Below are 23,727 nucleotides of genomic sequence, written 5' to 3'. Positions count from 1 at the left end.
AAGGCCCTTTCCTGTTTCAGCATGACAATGCCCCTGTGCACAAAGCGAGGTCCACGCAGAAATCGTTTGTCAAGATCGGTGTGGAAGAACATGACTGGCCTGCACAGAGCCCTGACCACAACCCCATAGAACACCTTTGGGTTGAATTGGAACCCCGACTGAGAGCCAGGCCTAATCGCCCAACATCAGTGCTGACCTCACTAATGGTCTTATGGCTGAATAGAAGCAAGTCCCCTGCAGTAATGCTCCAACATCTAGTGGAAAGACTTCCCAGAACAGTGAAGGCTGATATAGCAGCAAAAGGGGAACCAAATCCATATTAATGTCCATGATTTTATAATGAGATGTTCCACAAACACGTGTCCACATGCTTTTGACCACGTAGTGTAGTTCCAACCAGAGAGAGAGATGATTATTATTATCATAATGTTAATCTCCAAAGAAAACTTTGGCAACATGTACATTGTTACATAATGACAATAAAGCAAATTGAAATGAATTGAATCTTGAGAGAGAGTGAGAGGCAGAGACAACGAGGCAGAGAGAGCGAGGCAGAGACTTCAGGAGTAATATGGTGATTGTTGCTGTAAACAGCTCTGACAGGACAGTCATTCTCTAGTCTACTTTCAGGCTAGCTCTAACAACTCAACGGTACTGTGTGTGTGTGTGTGTGTGTGTGTACACATAGGTGTGTGAGTACCTTGAAGTGTGGTTCCTGGAGGATGTTGGCTAGTTCCTCGGCGGAGGCGTCTCTACTACTCAGTCCTGTGAGGGAGTCTAGGATCTCTGAGACCAGCTGCTGGTTGTTGTCTCTCACAGCCTCCAGCTTCACATCCGCCAGCCTCTCATGTGCCTGCAGAGACACACATTAATACACACAGTATTTAGTTAAGGTTTTAACTATCCCAACGCCCAGGACCAAGAGGCATGGAGAGACAACGTTTAGTTACTCTGCCCCCGGCCTCTGGAACAGCCTGCCAGAGAACCTGACGGGGGCTGAAACTGAGGACATGTGGAAAAGAGATCTTAAAACAGCTTTTAAGTTGAGCTTTTCCTTGGGGTGCTTTTTAGTCAGTCAGTTATTCTTGTGTAATAAATATTAAATATTTCAGGTTTTATTTGTTTGTTTTTTCCTACGAAGCACATTGTGTTGCATTCCATGCTGTAGAAATAAAGCCTTGTTTAATTTATGCGTGCCCTGGTCAGTTTTTTCCCTGTGAAAAGTGAACCTAGTGTAAATGTCCACCAGATGTCAGCATGTCACAACAAACACACTACTCCGTATGGCCTTTCTCTTGCATTTCAAAGACGGTACAAAAAAACGTAAAAAATTAAATGCATGTTTTTTTCTTTGTGTTTAGTGAGTCTGCCAGATCAGAGGCAGTAGGGATGACCAGGGATGTTCTCTGTTTAGTGAGTCTGCCAGATCAGAGGCAGTAGGGATGACCAGGGATGTTCTCTGTTTAGTGAGTCTGCCAGATCAGAGGCAGTAGGATGACCAGGAATGTTCTCTTGATAAGCGTGTCAATTAGACCATTTTCCTGTCCTGCTAAGCATTCAAAACATAATGAGTACTTTTGGGTGTCATGGAAAATGTATGGAGTAATAAGTAAAGACATTTTAGGAATGTAATGAAGTAAAATGAGTCAAAAATATGATTAATTAAACCCCGACTTAGATGGGAGAAAGATCTGGGTATTGATCTTGATGAGGATCTATGGAGTGACCTATGCAGGGATGGGGTTACATCCACATTGAACTCCAGATACAGACTGATCCAGTTTAATTTCCTCCATCAGCTCTATATCACCCCATCTAGACTGCACAAGTTCAACCCAGATATCTCCTCCCTATGTTGGGGCGGCAGGGTAGCCCAGTGGTTAGAGCGTTGGACTAGTAACCGAAAGGTTGCAAGTTCGAATCCCCGAGCTGACAAGGTACAAATCTGTCATTCTGCCCCTGAACAGGCAGTTAACCCACTGTTCCTAGGCCGTCATTGAAAATAAGAATTTGTTCTCAACTGACCTGCCTAGTAAAATAAATAAAAAATGTTTTAGATGTGGCTCAGATGAAGGAACATTCCTCCATTCCACTTGGCAGTGTTCAAAACTACACGGTTTCTGGCAGGGGGTATGCGATACCATATCCTCAATTCATGGGGTTCAATTGTAACGTATTTTTACTTAAGTACTTAAACACCACTGCGGTTTATAAATTAGGCAGGCCCCTGGCCTCCACAGACTCTGTGACATGGCTGGCCCTCAAACACGTTGTAGATGACATTTCACTGCAGTGTTAAACATAGATGTGCAGCTGTTAACCCCATGCACCCGGCAGTAACCACTGAGACTTAGGCTGGGGTTACTTACACAAAGACACTTTAACGCAATTCTCCTTGCAGTTGCAAGTGACGTAATCTCAAGCAACTTTGCGGTGACATGAAGCAACTCAAATGTGATTCAAATGGCACGCAACAGCCAATCAAATTGAAGCGGATGGTTTGAGAATTCTAAACTCAACCCATATCATCTGCTGCATTACATCGTGGTTTCACTAATGTGTTCACCCAACTGTTCGGTTATTGTGACAGCAAGGACATCGTAGAAATGCAGCCTGTACAATTTAGCTAGTTAGCCTAAAGGACATTGCAAACACCAACACAGCTCGCTCGCTAGCCAAAATGACACGGCAAACACCAACACCGAGCTAGTTAACAACGAGCTAACCAAGCTAGCACAGTTCATGGTGGACAATTTCAGTTGAAACTGGTCAAATTTAGCTTCTCTTCGAAATTACATTTATTGACTGCTAAACCATGTACAAATAACTTTTATACATTTCCTGTTGCGTTAGTCTCTGTCCTGTCAACCCTGATTGCGGGTTGTTCTGCGCAGTACGAACAGCTGTGTTGACATGACAACTGGGTCGGAATTCCGAACCTTCAAATGGATCATGTGACAAAGTGTTTGTTTTGATTGGCTGTTGCTTGCAACTAGTTGCACAAAGTCTGAACTGGATTCAACCAAGTTGCAGATGAGATGCTTATTGGTTGCAGGGGGGTGTTTCCCCAAGCAATCAACAAACAACTCGGTTGCAAGCAACTAAAATTGCTGGCCAGTTGTGCCGTGTACTGGCAGACTGACTGGCTAATTGGCCATACCATACATTCAAAGACTCTTGGCCAAAACGTTCCAGACTGCTGTTGTTTGAGTCATGGCCGTTATTGGCTCAGTCCGTTCTGACAAGATGGAAATATTTATATGGAGGCACTGAGTGCCTCTTCCTCTCCCCTCCTTCTCTACTCTCTTAACTGATGATATGATGGAGTGTGTATGTTACCTTGGCGAGGGAGCGGACTATGGGGCTCTCTATGATTCCCTTGAGGAAGAGGAGGTCGATGTCTTTGGCCCCCGTGGTGGGAGGCATGTCTCTCAGGTTATCCAGCACCTGCTGCATGGCTGGAGGACAAACACAAAATGTTAAAAAAAAATAAAAAAAATACTATTTTTATATCCACAAAAATCAATAGTTCTATGCAGACTTGCAATCAGAAGGCCACGTAATGTCAGCCTATGTACATGGCAGAGACTCCCAAACATCAGCACTGATAACCTAGACTGTTGTCGTGACACGGCAGAAACTTGGTAGCAAAGGTCTGCTCCACGTAGGGATAAAAAAAATAATAATAATACAAAAAAAAAAATGTTCCCCCCCTGCTGGCCTTCCCCCACAACAACACCTGGCATATTTGGTACATTAGAACACACATCATCAACATCAAACCAGAATGTTCTGACTAGAGAATGTTTGTAAATGTGCAGTGATGGTGGGACTTCCTGTCTGACCTAATTAGCTACCAGGAAGACCAGGCGGTCATGTCTAGCTACAGTGCAATCAGAAAGTATTCAGAACCATTCACTTTGTCCACATGTTACGTTACAGACTTGTTCTAAAATGGATTAAATTTTTTTTATTTTCTTTCCTCATCAATCTACCCACAATACACCATAAACAGGCTGAGAAATGTTTGTCAATTTATTACAAATAAAATACAGAAATACATTCTTTACATAAGTATTCAGACCCTTTCCTATGAGACTCGAAATTGAGGTCAGGTGCATCCTGTTTCCATTGATCACCCTTGAGATGTTTCTACAACTTGATTGGATTCTACCAGTGGTAATTTCAATTGATTGGAAAGCCACACACCTGTCTATATAAAAGGTCCCACAGTTGACAGTGCATGTCAGATCAAAAAACAAGCCATGAGGTCGAAGGAATTGTCCATATAGCTCTGAGACAGGATTGTGTTGAGACACAGATCTGGTGAAGGGTACCAAAAAATGTCTGCAGGATTAAAGATCCCCAAGAACACAGTGGCCTCCATCATTCATGAAAATGGAAGAAGTTTGGAGTCACCAAGACTCTTCCTAGAGTTGGCCGCCTGGCCAAACTGAGCAATCGGTGGAGAAGGGCCTTGGTCAGGGACGTGACAAAGAACCTGATAGTCACCCTGAGAACCTTCCAGAAGGACAACCATCTCTACAGCACTCCACAATCACGCCTTCATGGTGGACAGGCCAGACGGAAGTCACTCCTCAGGAAAAAGGCACATGACAGCCCGTTTGGAGTTTGTCAAAAGGCACCTACAGTGGCTTGCGAAAGTATTCACCCCCCTTGGCATTTTTCCCATTTTGTTGCCTTAAAACCTGGAATTAAAATAGAGTTTTTTGTGGTTTGTATCACTTGATTTACACAACATGCCTATCACTTTGAAGATGCAAAATATTTTCTTTTTACTATGAAACAAACAAGAATTAAGACAAAAAAAAATGAAAACTTGAGCATGCATAACTATTCGCCCCCCCCAAAGTCAAGACTTTGTAGAGCCACCCTTTGCAGCAATTACAGCTATAAGTCTCTTGGGTACGTCTCTATAAGCTTGACACATCTAGCCACTGGGATTTTTGCTCATTCTTCAAGGCAAAACTGCTCCAGCTCCTTCAAGTTGGATGGGTTCCACTGGTGTACAGCAAACTATGCAAACTAAGTCATACCACAGATCCTAAATTGGATTGAGATCTGGGCTTTGACCAGGTCATTCCAAGACATTTAAATGTTTCCATTTAAACCACTTAAACCACTCGATTTTGTATTAGCAGTATGCTTAGGGTAATTGCCCTGCTGGAAGGTGAACCTCTGCCCCAGTCTCAAATCTCTGGAAGACTTAAAACAGGATTCCCTCAAGAATTTCGCTGTATTTAGCGCCATCCATCATTCTGACCAGTTTCCCAGTCCCTGGAGGTTGAAAAACATTCCCACAGCATGATGCTGCCACCACCACGCTTCACTGTGGGGATGGTGCTCTCGGGGTGATGAGAGGTGTGGGGTTTGCACCAGACATAGCATTTTCATTGATGGCCAAAAACCAAAAAGCTCAATTTTAGTCTCATCTGACCAGAGTACCTTCTTCCATATGTTTGGGGAGTATCTCACATGCCTTTTGGCGAACACCAAACGTGTTTGCTTATTTTTTCTTTAAGCAATGTATTTTTTTCTGGCCACTCTTCCAAAAAGCCCAGCTCTGTGTGGTGTCGTCCTATGGAAAGACACTCCAATCTCCACTGTGGAGCTTTGTAGCTCCTTCAGGGTTATCTTTGATCTCTTTGTTGCCCCTCTGATTAATGCCCTCCTTGCCTGGTCCGTGAGTTTTGGTGGGCGGCCCTCTCTTGGCAGGTTTGTTGTGGTGCCATATTCTCTCAATTTTTTAATAATGGATTTAATGGTGCTCCGTGGGATGTTAAGTTTGAGGATTTTTTTTTTTATAACCCAACCCTGATCTGTACTTCTCCACAACTTTGTCCCTGAGCTGTTTGGAGAGCTCCTTGGTCTTCCTGGCCCCGCTTGCTTGGTGGTGCCCCTTGCTTCGTGGTGTTGCAGACCCTGGTGCCATTCAGAACAGGAGTGTATATACTGAGATCATGTGACACAGATTGCACACAGGTGGACTTTAACTAATTATGAGACTTCTGAAGGTAATTGGTTTCACCAGATCTTATTTAGGGGCTTCAAAGCAAAAGGGTGAATACATATGTACACACCACTTCAGTTTTTTTCTTTCTTTTTTAAATAAGTATTATTTAATGTTCTCACTTCACCAATTTGGACTATTTTGTGTGTGTACATTACATTAAATCTAAATAAAAATCTATTTAAATTACAGGTTGAAATGCAACAAAAATAGGAAGAAACGCCAAGGGGGATGAATACTTTTGCACTGTAAAGGCGAAGATTCTCTGGTCTGATTAAACCAAAACTCTTTGGCCTGATTGCCAAGCGTCACATCTGGAGGAAACCTGGCACCATCCATATGGTGAAGCATGGTGGTGACAGCATCAGGCTTTTTCTTTGCAACTCTGCCTAGAAGGTCAGCATCCTGGAGTCGCCTCTTCACTGTTGACGTTGAGACTGGTGTTTTGTGGGTACTATTTAATGAAGCTGGCAGTTGAGGACTTGTGAGGTGTCTGTTTCTCAAACTAGACACTAATGTACTTGTTCTCTTGCTCAGTTGTGCACCGGGGCCTCTCACCCCTCTTTCTATTCTGGTTAGAGCCAGTTTGGGCTGTTCTGTGAAGGGAGTGGTACACAGCATTGTACGAGATCTTCAGTTTCTTGGCAATTTCTTGCATGGAATAGCCTTCATTTCTTAGAACAAGAAAAGTGATGAATTTCAGAAGAAAATGTATTTGTTTCTGGCCATTTTTAGCCTGTAATCGCACCCACAAATGCTGATGCGCCAGACACAACTAGTCTAAAGAAGGCCAGCTTTATTGCTTCTTTAAATCAGCAGTTTTCAGCTGTACTAACATAATTGCAAAAGGGTTTTCTAATAATCAAGTAGCCTTTTAAAATGATAAACTTGGATTAGCTAACAATGTGCCATTGGAACACAGGAGTGATGGTTGCTGATATTGGGCCTCTGTACCCCCATGTAGATATTCCCTTTTTTTATCAGCTATTTCCAGCTACAATAATCATTTACAACATTAACAATGTCTACACTGTATTTCTGATCAATTTAATGTTATATAGACAAAAAAAATGCTTTTCTTTCAAAAACAAGAACATTCTAAGTGACCCCAAACTTTTGGTTAATGTGAATGTGATATTTCAATTTTGTATTTGTTCTTAACTGATTTGCCTAATTAGGTTACATTAACATTTTTTTTTAAAAGATTGATGGAATTTAAAACAAAAATCTATTTTAGAATAAGGCTGTGACGTAACAAAATGTGGAAAAGGTCAAGGGGTCTGAATACTTTCTGAATGCACTGTATGTACAGGTCCTTGTATGAACGGCCTGTCTCACACTTTAGTAGATGTCGGGAAGACCAGGCGGTCAGGTCTCGTTTTATACAACGAGTCGGTCTAATCCTGAAACACATTCCAGCCTGTGTCTATTCCATAAGTTACCAGCGGCTAAATTTATGAAGTTAAAATGCCTATTTACTCTGTTCCATCTGCCTGCTGAATCCACTGTCTCATCTGCCCAGCCAGGTAATTTATAAACTTGATCTCCACTATAAAAAGCATCTAGACATCATCTACCATTTCTTTTAGACTAACATTTAGTTGTTTTCAACAGCGGATATTTGTATAAACCTTGCTGCGTGTCTGTCTCTCTGACATTTGCTAAATGTTTTCAATATTCAAATTCGATCTCCAGCTGTCCCATAGTAATAAACGAGTCAAGACGAGACAAACAGGGAGGCAGGCAGCATTTCTCAGCCAGTTGAAATCATGAATCAGCTGGGATCATTTTTACATATATACACTGCTCAAAAAAATAAAGGGAACACTAAAATAACACATCCTAGATCTGAATGAATGAAATATTCTTATTAAATACTTTTTTCTTTACATAGTTGAATGTGCTGACAACAAAATCACACAAAAATGGAAATCAAATGTATCAACCCATGGAGGTCTGGATTTGGAGTCACACTCAAAATGAAAGTGGAAAAACACACTACAGGCTGATCCAACTGATGTAATGTCCTTAAAACAAGTCAAAATTAGGCTCAGTAGTGTGTGTGTGGCCTCCACGTGCCTGTATGACCTCCCTACAACGCCTGGGCATGCTCCTGATGAGGTGGCGGATGGTCTCCTGAGGGATCTCCTCCCAGACCTGGACGAAAGCATCCGCCAACTCCTGGACAGTCTGTGGTGCAACGTGGCGTTGGTGGATGGAGCGAGACATGATGTCCCAGATTTGCTCAATTGGATTCAGGCCTGGGGAACGGGCGGGCCAGTCCATAGCATCAATGCCTTCCTCTTGCAGGAACTGCTGACACACTCCAGCCACATGAGGTCTAGCATTGTCTTGCATTAGGAGGAACCCAGGGCCAACCACACCAGCATATGGTCTCACAAGGGGTCTGGGGATCTCATCTCGATACCTAATGGCAGTCAGGCTACCTCTGGCGAGCACATGGAGGGCTGTGCGGCCCCCCCAAAGAAATGCCACCCCACACCATGACTGACTCACCTCCAAACCGGTCATGCTGGAGGATGTTGCAGGCAGCAGAATGTTCTCCACTGCGTCCCGACTGTCACGTCTGTCACATGTGCTCAGTGTGAACCTGCTTTCATCTGTGAAGAGCACAGGGCGCCAGTGGCGAATTTGTCTATCTTGGTGTTCTCTGGCAAATGAAAAACGTCCTGCAAGGTATTGGGCTGTAAGCACAACCCCCACCTGTGGACATCGGGCCCTCATACCACCCTCATGGAGTCTGTTTCTGACCGTTTGAGCAGACACATGCACATTTGTGGCCTGCTGGAGGTCATTTTGCAGGGCTCTGGCACTGCTCCTCCTGCTCCTACTTGCACAAAGGCGGGGGTAGCGGTCATGCTGCTGGGTTGTTGCCCTCCTACGGCCTCCTCCACATCTCTTGATGTACTGGCCTATCTCCTGGTAGCGCCTCCATGCTCTGGACACTATGCTGACAGACACAGCAAACCTTCTTGCCACAGCTCGCATTGATGTGCCATCCTGAGCTGCACTACCTGAGCCACTTGTGTGGGTTGTAGACTCCGTCTCATGCTACCACTAGAGTGAAAGCACCGCCAGCATTCAAAAGTGACCAAAACATCATCCAGGAAGCTTAGGAACTGAGAAGTGGTCTGTGGTCACCACCTGCAGAACCACTCCTTTATTGGGGGTGTCTTGCTAATTGCCTATAATTTCCACCTGTTGTCTATTCCATTTGCACAACAGCATGTGAAATTTATTGTCAATCAGTGTTGCTTCCTAAGTGGACAGTTTGATTTCACAGAAGTGTGATTGACTTGGAGTTACATTGTGTTGTTTAAGTGTTCCCTTTATTTTTTTGAGCAGTGTATATACACACATACAAAGAAATGTCAATTGAAAAAATGTAAAACGAAACAAAGAGCAGCTAGTTTCCAGTCTTTCCAGCTTCTGTTTGATGAGATTGTTTTAGCTGTGTTGTTGCCCAGCTCCTATGAACAACAGATCCTGACAAGAGAACACATTTTCTATCCCAGGTGAAATCACACCTCATTTGCGCATTGGATGTATCCAAATAAATGTCACTAGAAAACAGCTTAAACAAATGCAGCTCCTTTCCTGTTTGACCTGATTGTAAGTTATCCGTAGTTGGCTAGCAAGCCATAGCAAGGGATAAGCACTTTGCCAGCCAGTATGGCAATAGAACATTTAGAACAAACAAACCATAAAAATGATGCCAGCTGATTCATGATTTCAACTGGCTGAGAAAAGCTGCCTCCTGTCTCATCCCGATTCCTTCATTACTATGGGACAGCTGGATATTACATTGTTTCAATATTCAAATGTTGCAAATGTCGGAGAGACAGACAGCAAGGTTTATACAAATACCCACTGTTGTAAACTAAATGTTAGCCTAAAAGAAACGTGAGATAATGTCTTCATACTTTTTATAGTAGAGGTCAAGTTTATAAATTGCCTGGCTGGGCTGATGAAACAGTGGATTGTGTAGTCAGAAAGAACAGATTCAATTTAAAGTCATAGATTTAGCCGGTGGTAACTTATGGAAGAGACACCGGGTGGAATGCAGTTTTAACCAACCAGCATCCAGGATTAGACCCACCCTTTGTATAATTCAAGATGGATGTTGATGAAACACACCACGCCCCTTTAAACTGTCTATTTTAACTTATGGTAACGACATTTGATTTGGATATTAATGAGTGCACAGTGACAAATTCCCAAAATCCCAATCAAACACAAAATGTAGGGCCTTGATGTAAAATACCTGGCATAACAAGGGTGAAACAACTGGAGCAGTAAGCGACCATCAATGGAGTGATTCAGTACGAAAAGCCTTCATTTCCATAACCCCAACAAGCAACTCGCTAAAACAATGGAGAAGTTCCAAATGGCACCCTATTCCCTATATAGAGCACTATGATGGGTCTTGGTCAAAAGTAGTGCACTATAAAGGGAATAGGATGCCATTTGGGACAGACATTGACGGGTCCCACTGGTAGATGTCTCCAACATTAACTATATAAGAGAACAGAAGCGTTTCCCAATTCAAGCCTGTAAGTGGTTACTGGTGAAACACTCAAACCAAGGCTTGTCACAGCCGACTTACAGCTTTCTCTGGTCTACGTTCTAATCTTCACAAGAAACATCATGACTTACACACACTAACATAGAGGTAACAAAATAAAGGAAAGCCCAAATTAGGGCGTTGGGTACCACGAGCCAACAGAACAGCTTCAATGCACCAAGGCAAAGATTCTACAAGTGTCTGGAACTCTATTGGAGGGATGTGACACCATTCTTCCATGAGAAATTCCATCATTTGGTGTATTGATGATGGTGGTGGAGAACACAGTCTCAGGCACCGCTCCAGAATCTTCCAGAAGTGTTGAAATTGGGTTGAGATCTGGTGACTGAGACACACCCTTTAAACCCCTATGATCCTTTGAGACTCAATATTAGGTCAGGTGTTCCTAAGGTGTGGTATACTCAGGTGTATTATACAACAATCTGACATGTAAACAAACCCCATGTAGCCACAATACAAACAACAGCGGCCCATTATAACACCTTGTAAATAATATGTTTTTGAGAGACATTTGAATGGAACAATAACACTACAGGATGAACTTTCCCCTAGGTACAGATCTATGATAGGCTTCTCCGCCTCCAATCCTAACCTTAACCATTAGTGGGGGGAAATGCTAAACTGTCTCAAGATCAGTGTCTAAGGGCAACTTCACCCTACACCAAAACCAGTCTGTCTGCAGGCAGACTCACAGCACCTGGAAGGCTGGAGAGGGTAGGGGACCCACATCAAAAGGTTTCCACTTCATCAGCTACCAACCAGGATGTTAACATGACGTTGATCACTCTTTTTTACATAGTTTCAAAGTCTTGGTGGAGAGGATGTTTTTTCCCCCCCACTCCTCTTGGATAAAGGTTGTGCCCCAAATAGCACCCTATGAGCCCTGGTCAGAAGTAGTTCCCTATAAAGGGAAAAGAGTACAAACTGCCCTAACCAACTTCACAGTGTCCAGACAGAGGAGAGTACAAACTGCCCTAACCAACCCCAGTGTCCAGACAGAGGAGAGTACAAACTGGCCTAACCAACCCCAGTGTCCAGACAGAGGAGAGTACAAACTGCCCTAACCAACCCCAGTGTCCAGACAGAGGAGAGTACAAACTGGCCTAACCAACCCCAGTGTCCAGACAGAGGAGAGTACATACTGCCATAATCAAACACGCTGTGGCTGGGTTGTCCAGATGGACGGACAGACACACAGCAGAAAAGACATTTCCACAACAGACACATTGTTGTCCCCCTTCACACCTTAGTTACTCAGATATCATCATGAATGGAACATTGTTTCAAACATAGATTCATGTTTAACCAATCAGTGTTAAAAAAAAGAAGGTGGACGTACGTGACAGAAGAATGGAAGTAGTAAAGTAGGAAGTGAACCTCTGACACTCACCTGTGAATTGTGCTCCAATGCAGCGCAGCGACTGAAAGCCCTACTCCCAGTACACACCAGTCATCTGGTGCCCTGCCTGCCTGTGGCAACACAGAAGAACCTGAAGGGAACACAGGGAGACAACACCTTGTTATTACCCAATGCCCAATAACACAGGATTGCTAGCTAACCTGAAATGCTTGTTTTCCAACTTAAAGACCTTCAGAGTGACTCATCTGAAATTGCAGCGTTGACCTTTAAAGGACAATAGTCCAACCATTTTAGTCTTGCTGTAGACAACATGCTGTAATGTTCAACAGTTTCCATTTGGTCAGATCACTGCCACTCCAGAGGGATCTGCCACTCCAGAGGGATCTGCCACTCCAGAGGGATCTGCCACTCCAGAGGGATCTGCCACTCCAGAGGGATCTGCCACTCCAGAGGGATCTGCCACTCCAGAGGGCTTTCATTCCTCACTCTTAGCGTGTGCTTTCTGATTGGATAAAGAAAGTCATGTGGTCATACCGGTCTGGGGGGGGGGACTGAAAAGCATTAATCGCATTATGTTGATTACCCTAGAGGCCAAGAGTGCAAGCAGTCAACTCCAGAGCTGCCAAGTCCCTGGTATCATTTTGTGGCCTATATTTGTCAGGTTGGTTTTCATCACCACGGGGATCAGTAGCATTTAAAGCGTTCAACATTCAAACCGTCCAGATTCTCTACCCAGGCCTTCTCCCTGAGGTGTGTGTACTTAACTCACTCCACCTTTTGGGTTCCCACATGAAAGAAATACTATAGTTTATACTATGGTAGGAATACTGTAGTATTCACTGGAGTGCTGCAAAAACACCACACTACTAGGCTTGGGCGAAATACCGGGGTATTTCGAAATATCGACAGTATGATTTTCAATACCGTTTTAAAAAATGACTTATTTGGGGGTTGGGGGCACCCCCGCACACTGGACATACATACACCCCCGCACGTTGGACTGAGGGTGAGTGCCTACACCACTGCTTATAACTATAACTAACTACAAGAAATCTGTGTGTCAAATAAATCCCTGTTTACTATAGTAAACAGTACAGAATCAATATGACGGTATGAAAGTCAGGGTATCGCCCAACATTAATATATACTGTAGTGTTTACAGTTTACTATAGTATAAATACTGTAGTACATTTTTATATATAGAAAAAGTAATTACTGTAGTGTTTTTGCAGCCTGTAGTATTTACAGTTTACTATAGTACAAATACTGTAGTATTTTTTTAAATATAGAAACAGTAATTACTGTAGTGTTTTGCAGACTGTAGTATTTTCTGAAGTGTTTTTGGGGACATTACTGTATGTAGTATTTACTGAAGTGTTTTTGTTTATCTTTGAGACCGAAGTGGGGAGCTTTCTACTTGAGGAAAAATACTAGAGAAAGACTAAAAGAGCAGATAACCTGTAGATAGGTAGGACTGGGTTCTGAACCGGGACTTCAGAGCTTCTGCTTTTTTCTATAACCATAGGGAACACATTGTATGGTTTGTACTTGTCATGTAGGTTTCTGACTTACGGGTGGCACAAATTGTGATATGGGGGAGGGGGAATGGGCAGGGTTTATGCAAATTAAATACTATAGTATTTTAGTGTTTTTTTTGTGTGGATAATACCTTAATATTTATTATAGCATTGTACACTATACCACACAATTATATACTAAGTACTACACATGATCAAGGGAATTGTACTACTACAGTATGTAGTATACTACAGTTTACTACAGAATTCTGTAGTAAGTACTATAGTATTACATAGTAAACTGTAGTATTTTTTTATGTGGGTTTAAATTAAAGCACTGGGTGGGTTTAATCATGAATTTGAGAGGGGATTTTTTCAACCATATTCCTTAGTTGCTACATTCATTTTTGGACTTCTAAATGAATGCTATACACACACACATTGATTCATGAAGAATATAGGCTAACTTATGTCTCATGAGCTTAGTTCAACTGTTGTACCCCATCAGAACACAAAATATAAACTCCAATGTTTGTAAACAATGTAAATGGAAACAAACACTGTATAGCCTTAAAACATGGTTAAACCTATATATTTTGATATCATGGATGGTCAGTCTTTGCATCCATAGCTCTGTCTATGCATTTGAGAGTGGTTACATTCCCTCAGCTTTTGAACAAACCCGAGGCGAGGTGGGCCACTTTGTTATTGTTTCAACTGAGGACTCCAGGTTCACACCAGTCCATTCTTTTTCCAATACTGGATGTGAGAGGGAGTGAATGAGTGCAGTACACACTGACTACACACTTCAGAGGGAATCAGAACTCACACCCTGGTTGTCTCCCAAATAGCACCCTTTTCCCTACATAGTACACTACCCTATGGGCCATGGTCAAAAGTAGTGCACTATAAAAAGGGAATAGGGTGCCATTTGGGTGACAACCAGGGTGTGATACACACTGCCGCTCTCGCCAGCAGCATTCCCACAGAGGCTGAAATTCTCTGGATTCTCCAACACCTCAATTAAACCCTGAAGCCAGCCAGCGTCCCAGCCAGGGACCAGGGGGAAAGGACCAGACCAGCGTCCCAGCCAGGGACCAGGGGGAAAGGACCAGACCAGCGTCCCAGCCAGGGACCAGGGGGAAAGGACCAGACCAGGGAAAGGGACTCAACTAAGAACCAGACCAGGGACTCAACTAAGGACCAGGGAGAAAGGGACCAAGCTAAGTACCCGGGTGAAGGAAGCCAGCCAGGGACCATGGGGAAGGGATGCAGCCAGCCAGGGCTACAGGGATGAATGGGGTTCACTGTCAGACCAGAGGCTTATTCAGGAGAGTGCTTCAGTGTAATGTTACAGATCATTTCAATAGAAAATTATGCTTTCCTATCTGAAGGATCGTACTACTGTACTCCATTGAATAAGCCACCCCTGTCCCCTGGACCGCCCCCTCAGCTTTACAGACACCATTTCATAAGGCTTTTTAAAGATGAAAGATGTTTATAGCTCAACCTCAGACGCAAACAAGGATTTGGACAATACCACAGGAATGAAAAAACAAAACAAAAAAAACACTAATTACAGGAAGAGGTCCAAATTCAGCATGAACATTTCTGGTCTGTGTTTTACTGTTGATCCAAAACAGATCACGTCTCCCAAGAAAAAGACAGCCATCCCACCTGGAACCCTTTCCCTGTACAGTGACGCCACGTTTGACCAGGCCACCTAGTGTACTATGTAGTGAATTGGGTATCATTTGGGACACCGCCGAGGTATCCAAAGTTGTTAAAATGGGACAATCTGTTTTATCATTCATTGTGGCAATGGAAACGTCCAAGTCATGGTGAAATGATGGGCTCATTGTGTGAGCAAGCCGGCACTGACAGAATAGTGTATAGGGTAACCAACTACACATAGCCAACAAAAGGCCGATCCATGCAAAGCAAGACATTCGACTACTCTCTCCATTGTTGACACTAAAGAGTTCTTTCTCAATGTGTCTGACTCTTACAGCTCAACACGTGGAACCTTCCAGAAAGCCAACATATCTCACAAACACACGAGTTACACTCCAAATAACACATTTGGGACTCACCCCTCGTTAGAGTAAGACACACACAACTCGTTAGAGTAAGACACACACAACTCGTTAGAGTAAGACACACACACTATCAGCTAGCTTCCTGTGCGGAACACGTGCAGACATTTGTGGTTCCCGGTTCGGCTGAGACCGAGCAGATGAGAGGTCGTATGGGACACATTCCTAGTGGTTTGCTAACTTTATTAGTAAACTGTCCTGTTAGGTATCAAGCAAATACAACCACTTTTATGGTCAATTAACTAAATTGGTATTTGAGCTATTTAGAGTTAAACAAAATAACAGCGGAGCATTTGGCACAATTCCACGTCATAACTTGTGGCAAAACAATCTAACTGGATATCTGGCTTAGCTAGCCAACTAGTTCAAATCTAGTCTCGAAAAATGCTCTTTGTTAGGTTAGCAATGGTAGCGAGCGTGTTATTATTAGCTTGCTAGCAATCAACTGAGTCCCAGCCTGACTGGATCCAGCTAGTGTAAGCTAGCTAGCGAGTGTTGCCAGAATGGTGAGTGGATTGCTAACCTGACTTGCGTTTCGCTATTTGAACCCTTTTTCGTGGCACTAAGCCCCTCATGCGGTTTCGAAGAAGATGGTCATAAAAACATGTATGACTTTACCTGACGTTCTCCGTGTCCTTATGTCAGATTTTCAAGTCTCCATAGATCCCCTGCACCCCAGACGAGGCTACTTTTCCTTGCGCGCAACAGTCGACTCCTGTCCTGGAGACATGCCGCCGAATGACGCTTGATCTCGAAGTCCACTTTAGAGACGAGGAGCTAGTTAATGTAGTTCCCACCCACTTGTTTAACGTACTACAGATATCGGTGTGAGAACTTCAGACTTGCTCTTTTCTGTTCGTATAGTTTTCAATAGGAGTAATTATTTAATAAATTATAGATTCTACATTTGACATTGACTATGATCATCTGGGTCTCCTGCGCTCCACAAACCGTTTTAACCCACACATAACATCTCAAATGGCACCCTATATAGTAAAGCCCACTATGGGTCCTGGTCAAAAGTAGAGCACTATATAGGGAATAGGGTGCCATTTGGGACGTAAAGGCCCTATGTTAGTTACACAACATGACTAGCCACTGTTACACATTCATACTCCGTGTGAAATAAATACGCATTAAACACCAGAGACAGCAGTAGCCTATTTATTCAGTACAGACAAAGACATAACATATGACCATCTGGCCGTCAACATAAAGAACCCTACTGTATGTCTACATCTCAAATTGGCACCCTATTCCATACATAGTGCACTACTGAGCCCTGGTCAAAAGTAGTCCACAATATAGAGAACAGGGTGCCAATTTGGGACAGAACCTTGTGTTACATTTGAGTATTCTAGAACAATGAACCCATTAGTATGCAGGGACTGTTCTATCTTCTAAAACAGGACTTAGTCCCAAGTGGTACCCTATCAGGCGATAAATAGTGCACTCCAGAGGGTGCCATTTAGTACAGTTAGGTAACTGGGTTCATGTACCAGATCTCATTATCTCATGTCCCTTTGGAGGTAACCAGGCTAGTGTCCCAAATCGTACCCTATTCCATAGTGAACTACTTTCGACCAGGGATCCATAGGGATCCCAGGCCACTTAATGATTCTACACCTTAAATCTGTTTTCATGTTAGGCAAGGTGCTGTTATATAGAACGATTGTACACAATCAAAATCCACACAGACCAGTGAAAGATTAACAATGTTACACATTGAAATAATGGACAGAATTAATAGATTGTTATTCTCACCTCTCACTCCAGACAGCTGTTTGAAGGCTACAATCCAAGCTGGAGTATAATGGTGTCAGAGTACTAAGGCCAGTCCAGAAGAGGGCAGTATATCTTAGTAAAACCTGTGGGAACAAAGAGAACCCTGTGCAGCAGTGGTTCTGGGTGTAGGTCCTGGTCCTGGTTGTGGCAGGAACAACTAGTATCCAATAAGTGTAAAAAAAACACACTAGAAATGTTTTTCTTTAAGAAAGACCACTTTGCTTACTTTCTGATTCTGGAGTCCTAGGATGTTCTTGTTTATATACTTAAAACAGAGTCACATTCTAAAACATTGATCCAAGGTACTTTATATGATGTATTTGATCCAACCAGTAAATGTTTATTTTGGTTTACAGTACACAGTGTGATGCACAAAAGGAGAAAGTAACATGTGTACAGGACACTTCTACTATGACAGACAGACAGAGAGGTGGTTGCATGCAGGCTGCAGATATCCATTCAAGTCCAGGTCGAGTCGGTGACCAACAGGCAGTGTGGTGTTGTTGTGGTGCTGTGACAAACAGGCAGTGGGTTTGTTGAAAGGGACTGGTATGGAAGTCCGTAATACACTGGCTTCACCACCACAACGGTAGATCCTCATATCTGTCAGGAGAAACAAGCAAAGTGTTCATTTACGTTGGTCCATTATTATATTGGTCCATTGACTAATAAGTAATTGCCTATTGCTGTGTCTGTAACTCTCAAATGCACAATATACTATAGCCTATAGGTTATAGTGGACCAATAAACAATGAGGAACAGCATCTCTGACAGTATGAAACTACTTGAAACAAGAATGGATGAGATCTAGGCTACTAATCCCCACCCCCAAAAAGATGATGTCTAAAGCTGATCATTCTGAGGACAGGTATATCGGTATCCTCTGTATGTTTTTACACACACCTTCCATAGCTTGCTAGTGGGATGCTCTCTGTGCTCTCCCTCTGTAGCAGGTCAGAGAACACCATATCAGGGCTGGATCTTTTCCCATACCTGAGAGAGAGGTCAAGAGTACAAATAAAAAGGAAAACATTTATAAAGTTAAACCTTATATGAAATACAGATATTTTGTGAAAGGCAACAAAACAGAAGCATCAGAACCACTTTGGAAATGTGTTTTTCAAGAGTTATCTTCTGGGATCAAATGCACATCTTGTTTAATGTATGCATTTAATTGTTTACTCCAAATAATAGTCTTCATCATGTGCTGTACCTTCCCATCACCTGATGAAGAACTCACCGCTGTCGAGTGATTTGGTTGATGTAGTGTCTGAGTGCAGAGAAGTACTTGGCGAAGTCCTCGACAGGCGCATCTTCTGCGGGAATGATGGGTTTGGATGGATACGCCGCCATCAGATTGGACATGCATATCAGCAAGTACACGGACAGCATACCCAGAGACATCGCTGCGTTAAGGCGCATCTAAACCACACAAAAGCGCAGAGAAACAAAATAGAAAACAAATGCACTGTGACTACGCTCCTGTCCTTAGTTCATATTGTAGCCAATAAAATGCAATTATTTTTTATTTGCTACTGTGCGTAATAACTTATAAAATGAACCATAAAGCCAACGACACCTTGCTATCCAAAACAACATTCCATCATCTTTAATAACCAACTGAAAAATATTAACCAACTGATATTTTGAATGTGCAGAAAACAAGGTTTTCCATGAGGACAAATATTTTCTTTAGTAATTCAATCAAGAGCAACTTTACAAAAATCCTGGAAATCTATAAAAAGGCAAATAGTCTGCAATAGAAAAGTGCTTTTTACTCACTTTATGTTGTGAAGACGAGATGGTTTCGTTGAATGACTGTTCTGTGCTCCCAACTGTGTTTGGCAGCAAGCATCCTGTGAGTTTTATATCTGTGGCAGGGAGCGCATTTGGAGGAGAGGGGAAGGGGGGGTGCCCAAAAGAACACATAAGTAATGTTCACCTCAGACTGCAAGGAAAATAGTTCAGGGATGATTAATATAGCACTTTGACAAACGTTAAACCAGGATATAGATATATATATATATATGCCTACTTAACTAGTCATCAGTGTTTGACATGAACAATACTGATTTCATGTTGAGATTTAAAGTAAGGAAATGCGTCATTGTCATCTACACTTTTTATTTGGGTGTGAAAATCAAATGTATGGACGGACATTGAATAATGTCGCACACGGAATAAATAATTTATCAACTGTAGGTCGAGTATGATCCTCTTTGAAGAGACAAACTTGTTCAGAGAATTACATCGATAGGAAACTAAATATTTGTCATGAGTCACTAAACTTTGCTCAAACATGCTATCGACCTCTGACAACTGCAATTTATGTTATGATAAGCAATGCCAGTGCAAGTCCATGTCTGAATAATGAGCTTCCATTGAAAGGTTCTCTGGAATATGGATGGACCCAGATTCAAGTCTGAATTCAGATAGCACATGTACTGAATACTTCAGAAAGGTCTGAATTCAGATAGCATGTACTGAATACTTCAGAAAGGTCTGAATTCAGATAGCATGTACTGAATACTTCAGAAAGTCTGCACTTTCTACATTTTGTGTATAGCCCGAAATTAAAATGGATTACATTTAGATTGTGTCGCTGATCACACACACACACACACAATAGCCCATGATGTTAAAGTGGAATTATGTTTTTAGAAAAGTTCATTAAAAATGGAAAGCTGAAATTTATGTACATGCCTTTTATAATAATCTAAGTAATAATTGTTGGCTCCAGTCTATTCAGTGAATCAATCCTTTAGAGACGTATCTTATGATCATCAATATATGGCAAAAAACCCCAGAAGAAACCAATAATACATTTCCTGAGCTAGAACATTCTCCCATCTTTTCACTCACATGATTGACTTCCCTGCATCTAGTCAGACAGGAGAGGAGTTTAGCTGCTTTGCCCTTGTGGCCTTCAGCAATTAAGAAGAGTTTAGCTGCTTTGCTCTTGTGGTCTTCAGTAATTATAATTGACCGTTAATATTGATGGACGTGTAGGAGGGAGGATCAACTCCAAGGTAGCGTCCCAAATAGCACACTATTCCCATTGTAGTGCTCTATGTAGGGAATAGGGTGCCATTGTAGATCTTTGTGGGTTATACTCGGCCTTGTCTCAGGATGGTAAGTTGGTGGTTGAAGATATCCCTCTAGTGGTGTGGGGGATGTGCTTTGGGTTAAAGTGGGTGGGGTTATATCCTTCCTGTTTGGCCCTGTCCAGGGGTATCATCGGATGGGGCCTAGTGGTTAGAGCGTTGGACTAGTAGCCGGTAGGTTGCAAGTTCAAACCCCTGAGCTGACAGGGTACAAATCTGTCGTTCTGCCCCTGAACAGGTAGTTAACCCACTGTTCCTAGGCCGTCATTGAAAATAAGAATTTGTTCTTAACTGACTTGCCTGGTTAAATAAAAATACTGTCTCCTGACCCCTCCTGCTGCTCCAGTTTCAACTGTTCTGCCTGCGGCTATGGAATCCTGACCTGTTCACCGGACGTGCTACCTGTCATATGGCCACGCAGTCGTGGGTGAACAGGGAGTATAGGAGAGGGCTGAGAACACACCCTTGTGGGGACCCAGTGTTGAGGATCAGTAGGGTGGAGATGTTGTTACCTACCCTCACCACCTGGGGGTGGCCCGTCCAGGACCCAGTTGCACAGGGCGGGGTCGAGACCCAGGGTCTCGAGCTTAATGACGACAGCAGGAGTGGTAGAGATACTCTTAATGATCGGCTATGAAAAGCCAACTGACATTTACTCCTGAGGTGCTGACTTGCTGCACCCTCAACAACTACTGTGATTATTATTATTTGACCTTGCTGGTCATTTATGAATATTTGAACACCGTGGCCATGTTCTGTTATAATCTCCACCCGGCACAGCCAGAAGAGGACTGGATGCCTCATAACCTGGTTCCTCTCTAGGTTTCTTCCTAGGTTTTGGCCTTTCTAGGGAGTTTTTCCTAGACACCGTGCTTCTACACCTGCATTGCTTGCTGTTTGGGGTTTTAGGCTGGGTTTCTGTACAGCACTTTGAGATATCAGCTGATGTACAAAGAGCTATATAAATCAATTTGATTTGAATGTAGTGCACTATGTAAGGAATAAGGTGCCATTTTGGATGCATGCCAACTAGCTAGAGAAAGCAGCAAAGCAGGTTCATTACTTCCAGTGATCCCATCAGTTCATACCATAACATTATTTAGAGAATTTGCATAGTAAAAAAAAAAATCACATAGGTTTGATGAGGCAAGTCGGTCTGCAGCTATACCCCAGACTGTATGTTATTTTACTATCACTGACACCAATCTGGATAGCAGAGTATTACAACCAAGTATTATTAACCGTAGTGGTAACCTAATGCATCAGGAGTACATGTGTGAGTGAGGTCACAGTGATCACAGATACGATCACAGCATGCTTTTCATCCAGTCCCTTGGTCACCTAAATTGATCTGTCCATAAGAGAGATTGCTGTACAACTGCCAGAGTCCAGGCAGGGACAATGGCTTGAAGAGGATTTATAGTTTTAACGTTTCATTTAAAAAGAGTGCCCACTTTGAGATAACTGCTTGCCTGACAAGCTCTTCAATGGTTTTTCCACTAGAAAACCGCTGATGCTCTTCTTGAATCGACTGATGGTTGATTTGTTCATTTTGCATTAAAATGTGTTTATGAAAAATATGTCCCAGTGGTTCTGGTGTATGAGAATTTATTTCTGTTAGTTTAAAACACTAAAGGGGACGAGAAGTGTATTTTAAAACAGGCAGACAAGTCCTAACAGTAAAAAGTGGTGTTTCCCTGAAGGGTCTGTTCATCTTCCTCCATCAGCCCTTCCTATTACAACGTGAAGTTTATTAGAACGAGGCATCTTTCAGGGGGATAGTGCCTCTTCCAAACACTGAATCACAACAACGTCCTGAGACTCCTACATACACCAACAGGGCAGCAGGTAGCCTAGCGGTTAAGAGCATTGGGCCTGTAACCCGAAAGATCGATGGATTTCGAATCTCTCAGCAGACTAGGTGAAGAATCTGTCGATGTACCCTTGAGCAAGGAACTTAATCCTAATTGCTCTGGATAAAAGCATCTGCTAAACTGTAACAGCCATTACTTGGGACAAGTTCAAAGTTGACCATATGTAAAATAGCGACTTCTACCACATAATATTCAAACAGCCACCCATTAGGCAAAAGGGAATCAAATTATAGTTAGGTAAGGTTTTGTAAAGAACCACTCCCAATGGACAGCCATTATTTCTCATTAATAATGTATCTATCAATTTCAAGGCACGTCTCCTCAAAGGATAGACCACCACCAGTCCTGAAGGAAAAGATCACTGGATAAATCTCTCACAAGCCCTAATGCAGACAGGTCATTCTCCAACCAGTGACACCACTCTTACAGATCCTCCCCAAATTGATGAGCCATTAACCGTCATGGAAAACCCTCCCAGACAGGCAGAAGATGGGCAGCAGTAGTCCTCTCTCATGGAAGCCTGATGTTCCAAATCCAATTGGTCAGCAGATGTTAATGTGAGTGTAGTGAATACCAGGTGGTGATACAGCCCTACAGGATGCTCTCGATTGTGCATCTGTAAAAGTTTGTGAGTGTTTTTGGTGACAAGTCAAATTTCTTCAGCCTCCTGAGGTTGAAGAGGCGCTGCTGCGCCTTCTTCACCACACTGCCTGTGTGGGTGGACCAATTCAGTTTGTCCGTGATGTGTACGCCGAGGAACTTAAAACTTTCCACCCTCTCCACTACTGTCCCGTCAATGTAGATAGGGGGCTGCCCCTCTGCTGTTTCCTGAAGTCCACGATCATCTCCTTTGTTTTGTTGACGTTGAGTGTGAGGTTATTTTCCTGACACACTCCCAGGGCCCTCACCTCCTCCCTGTAGGCCGTCTCGTCGTTGTTGGTAATCAAGCCTACCACTGTAGTGTCATCTGCAAACTTGATGATTGAGTTGGAGGCGTGCATGGCCACGCAGTCGTGGGTGAACAGGGAGTACAGGAAAGGGCTGAGAACACACCCTTGTGGGGACCCAGTGTTGAGGATCAGCAGGGTGGAGATGTTGTTACCTACCCTCACCACCTGGGGGTGGCCCGTCAGGAAGTCCAGGACCCAGTTGCACAGGGCGGGGTCGAGACCCAGGGTCTCGAGCTTAATGACGAGTTTGCAGGGTACTATGGTGTTAAATGCTGAGCTGTAATCGATAAACAGCATTCTTACATAGGTATTCCTCTTGTCCAGATGGGTTCGGGCAGTGTGATGGCGATTGTGTCGTCTGTGGACCTATTGGGGCGTTAAGGAAATTGGAGTGGGTCTAGGGT

General features: G+C 43.0%; 2 protein-coding genes across 2 annotated transcripts in view; both read right to left on the bottom strand.

Moving 5' to 3' along the window:
- The window catches only part of LOC135519812 (protein PALS2-like), a 39,347-nt gene extending 22,816 nt beyond the window's left edge, over positions 1-16,531 (bottom strand). The window contains exons 1-4 of the mRNA XM_064945024.1: positions 16,229-16,531; positions 12,028-12,127; positions 3,340-3,458; positions 701-853 (exon numbers count right to left, since the gene is read on the bottom strand). Coding sequence (XP_064801096.1) covers positions 701-853; positions 3,340-3,456 — 270 coding nt within the window. The 5' untranslated portion in view covers positions 3,457-3,458; positions 12,028-12,127; positions 16,229-16,531. The remainder of the gene's footprint in view (positions 1-700; positions 854-3,339; positions 3,459-12,027; positions 12,128-16,228) is intronic.
- A 1,144-nt stretch (positions 16,532-17,675) lies between these two features.
- On the bottom strand, positions 17,676-19,210 carry LOC135521356 (pro-neuropeptide Y-like). Its single transcript, XM_064947268.1, has 4 exons — positions 19,178-19,210; positions 18,636-18,817; positions 18,299-18,388; positions 17,676-17,998 (listed from the first exon to the last, which is right to left on the bottom strand). Exons 2-4 carry the CDS (start codon positions 18,815-18,817, stop codon positions 17,971-17,973), a joined length of 300 nt encoding a protein of 99 aa, XP_064803340.1. The 5' UTR covers positions 19,178-19,210; the 3' UTR covers positions 17,676-17,970.
- Between the last annotated feature and the right edge of the window lie 4,517 nt (positions 19,211-23,727).

The sequence above is a fragment of the Oncorhynchus masou genome, chromosome 29 (assembly GCF_036934945.1).
Source record: "Oncorhynchus masou masou isolate Uvic2021 chromosome 29, UVic_Omas_1.1, whole genome shotgun sequence".
Lineage (NCBI taxonomy): Eukaryota > Metazoa > Chordata > Actinopteri > Salmoniformes > Salmonidae > Oncorhynchus > Oncorhynchus masou.
This window is presented reverse-complemented; position numbering and strand designations above follow the sequence as displayed.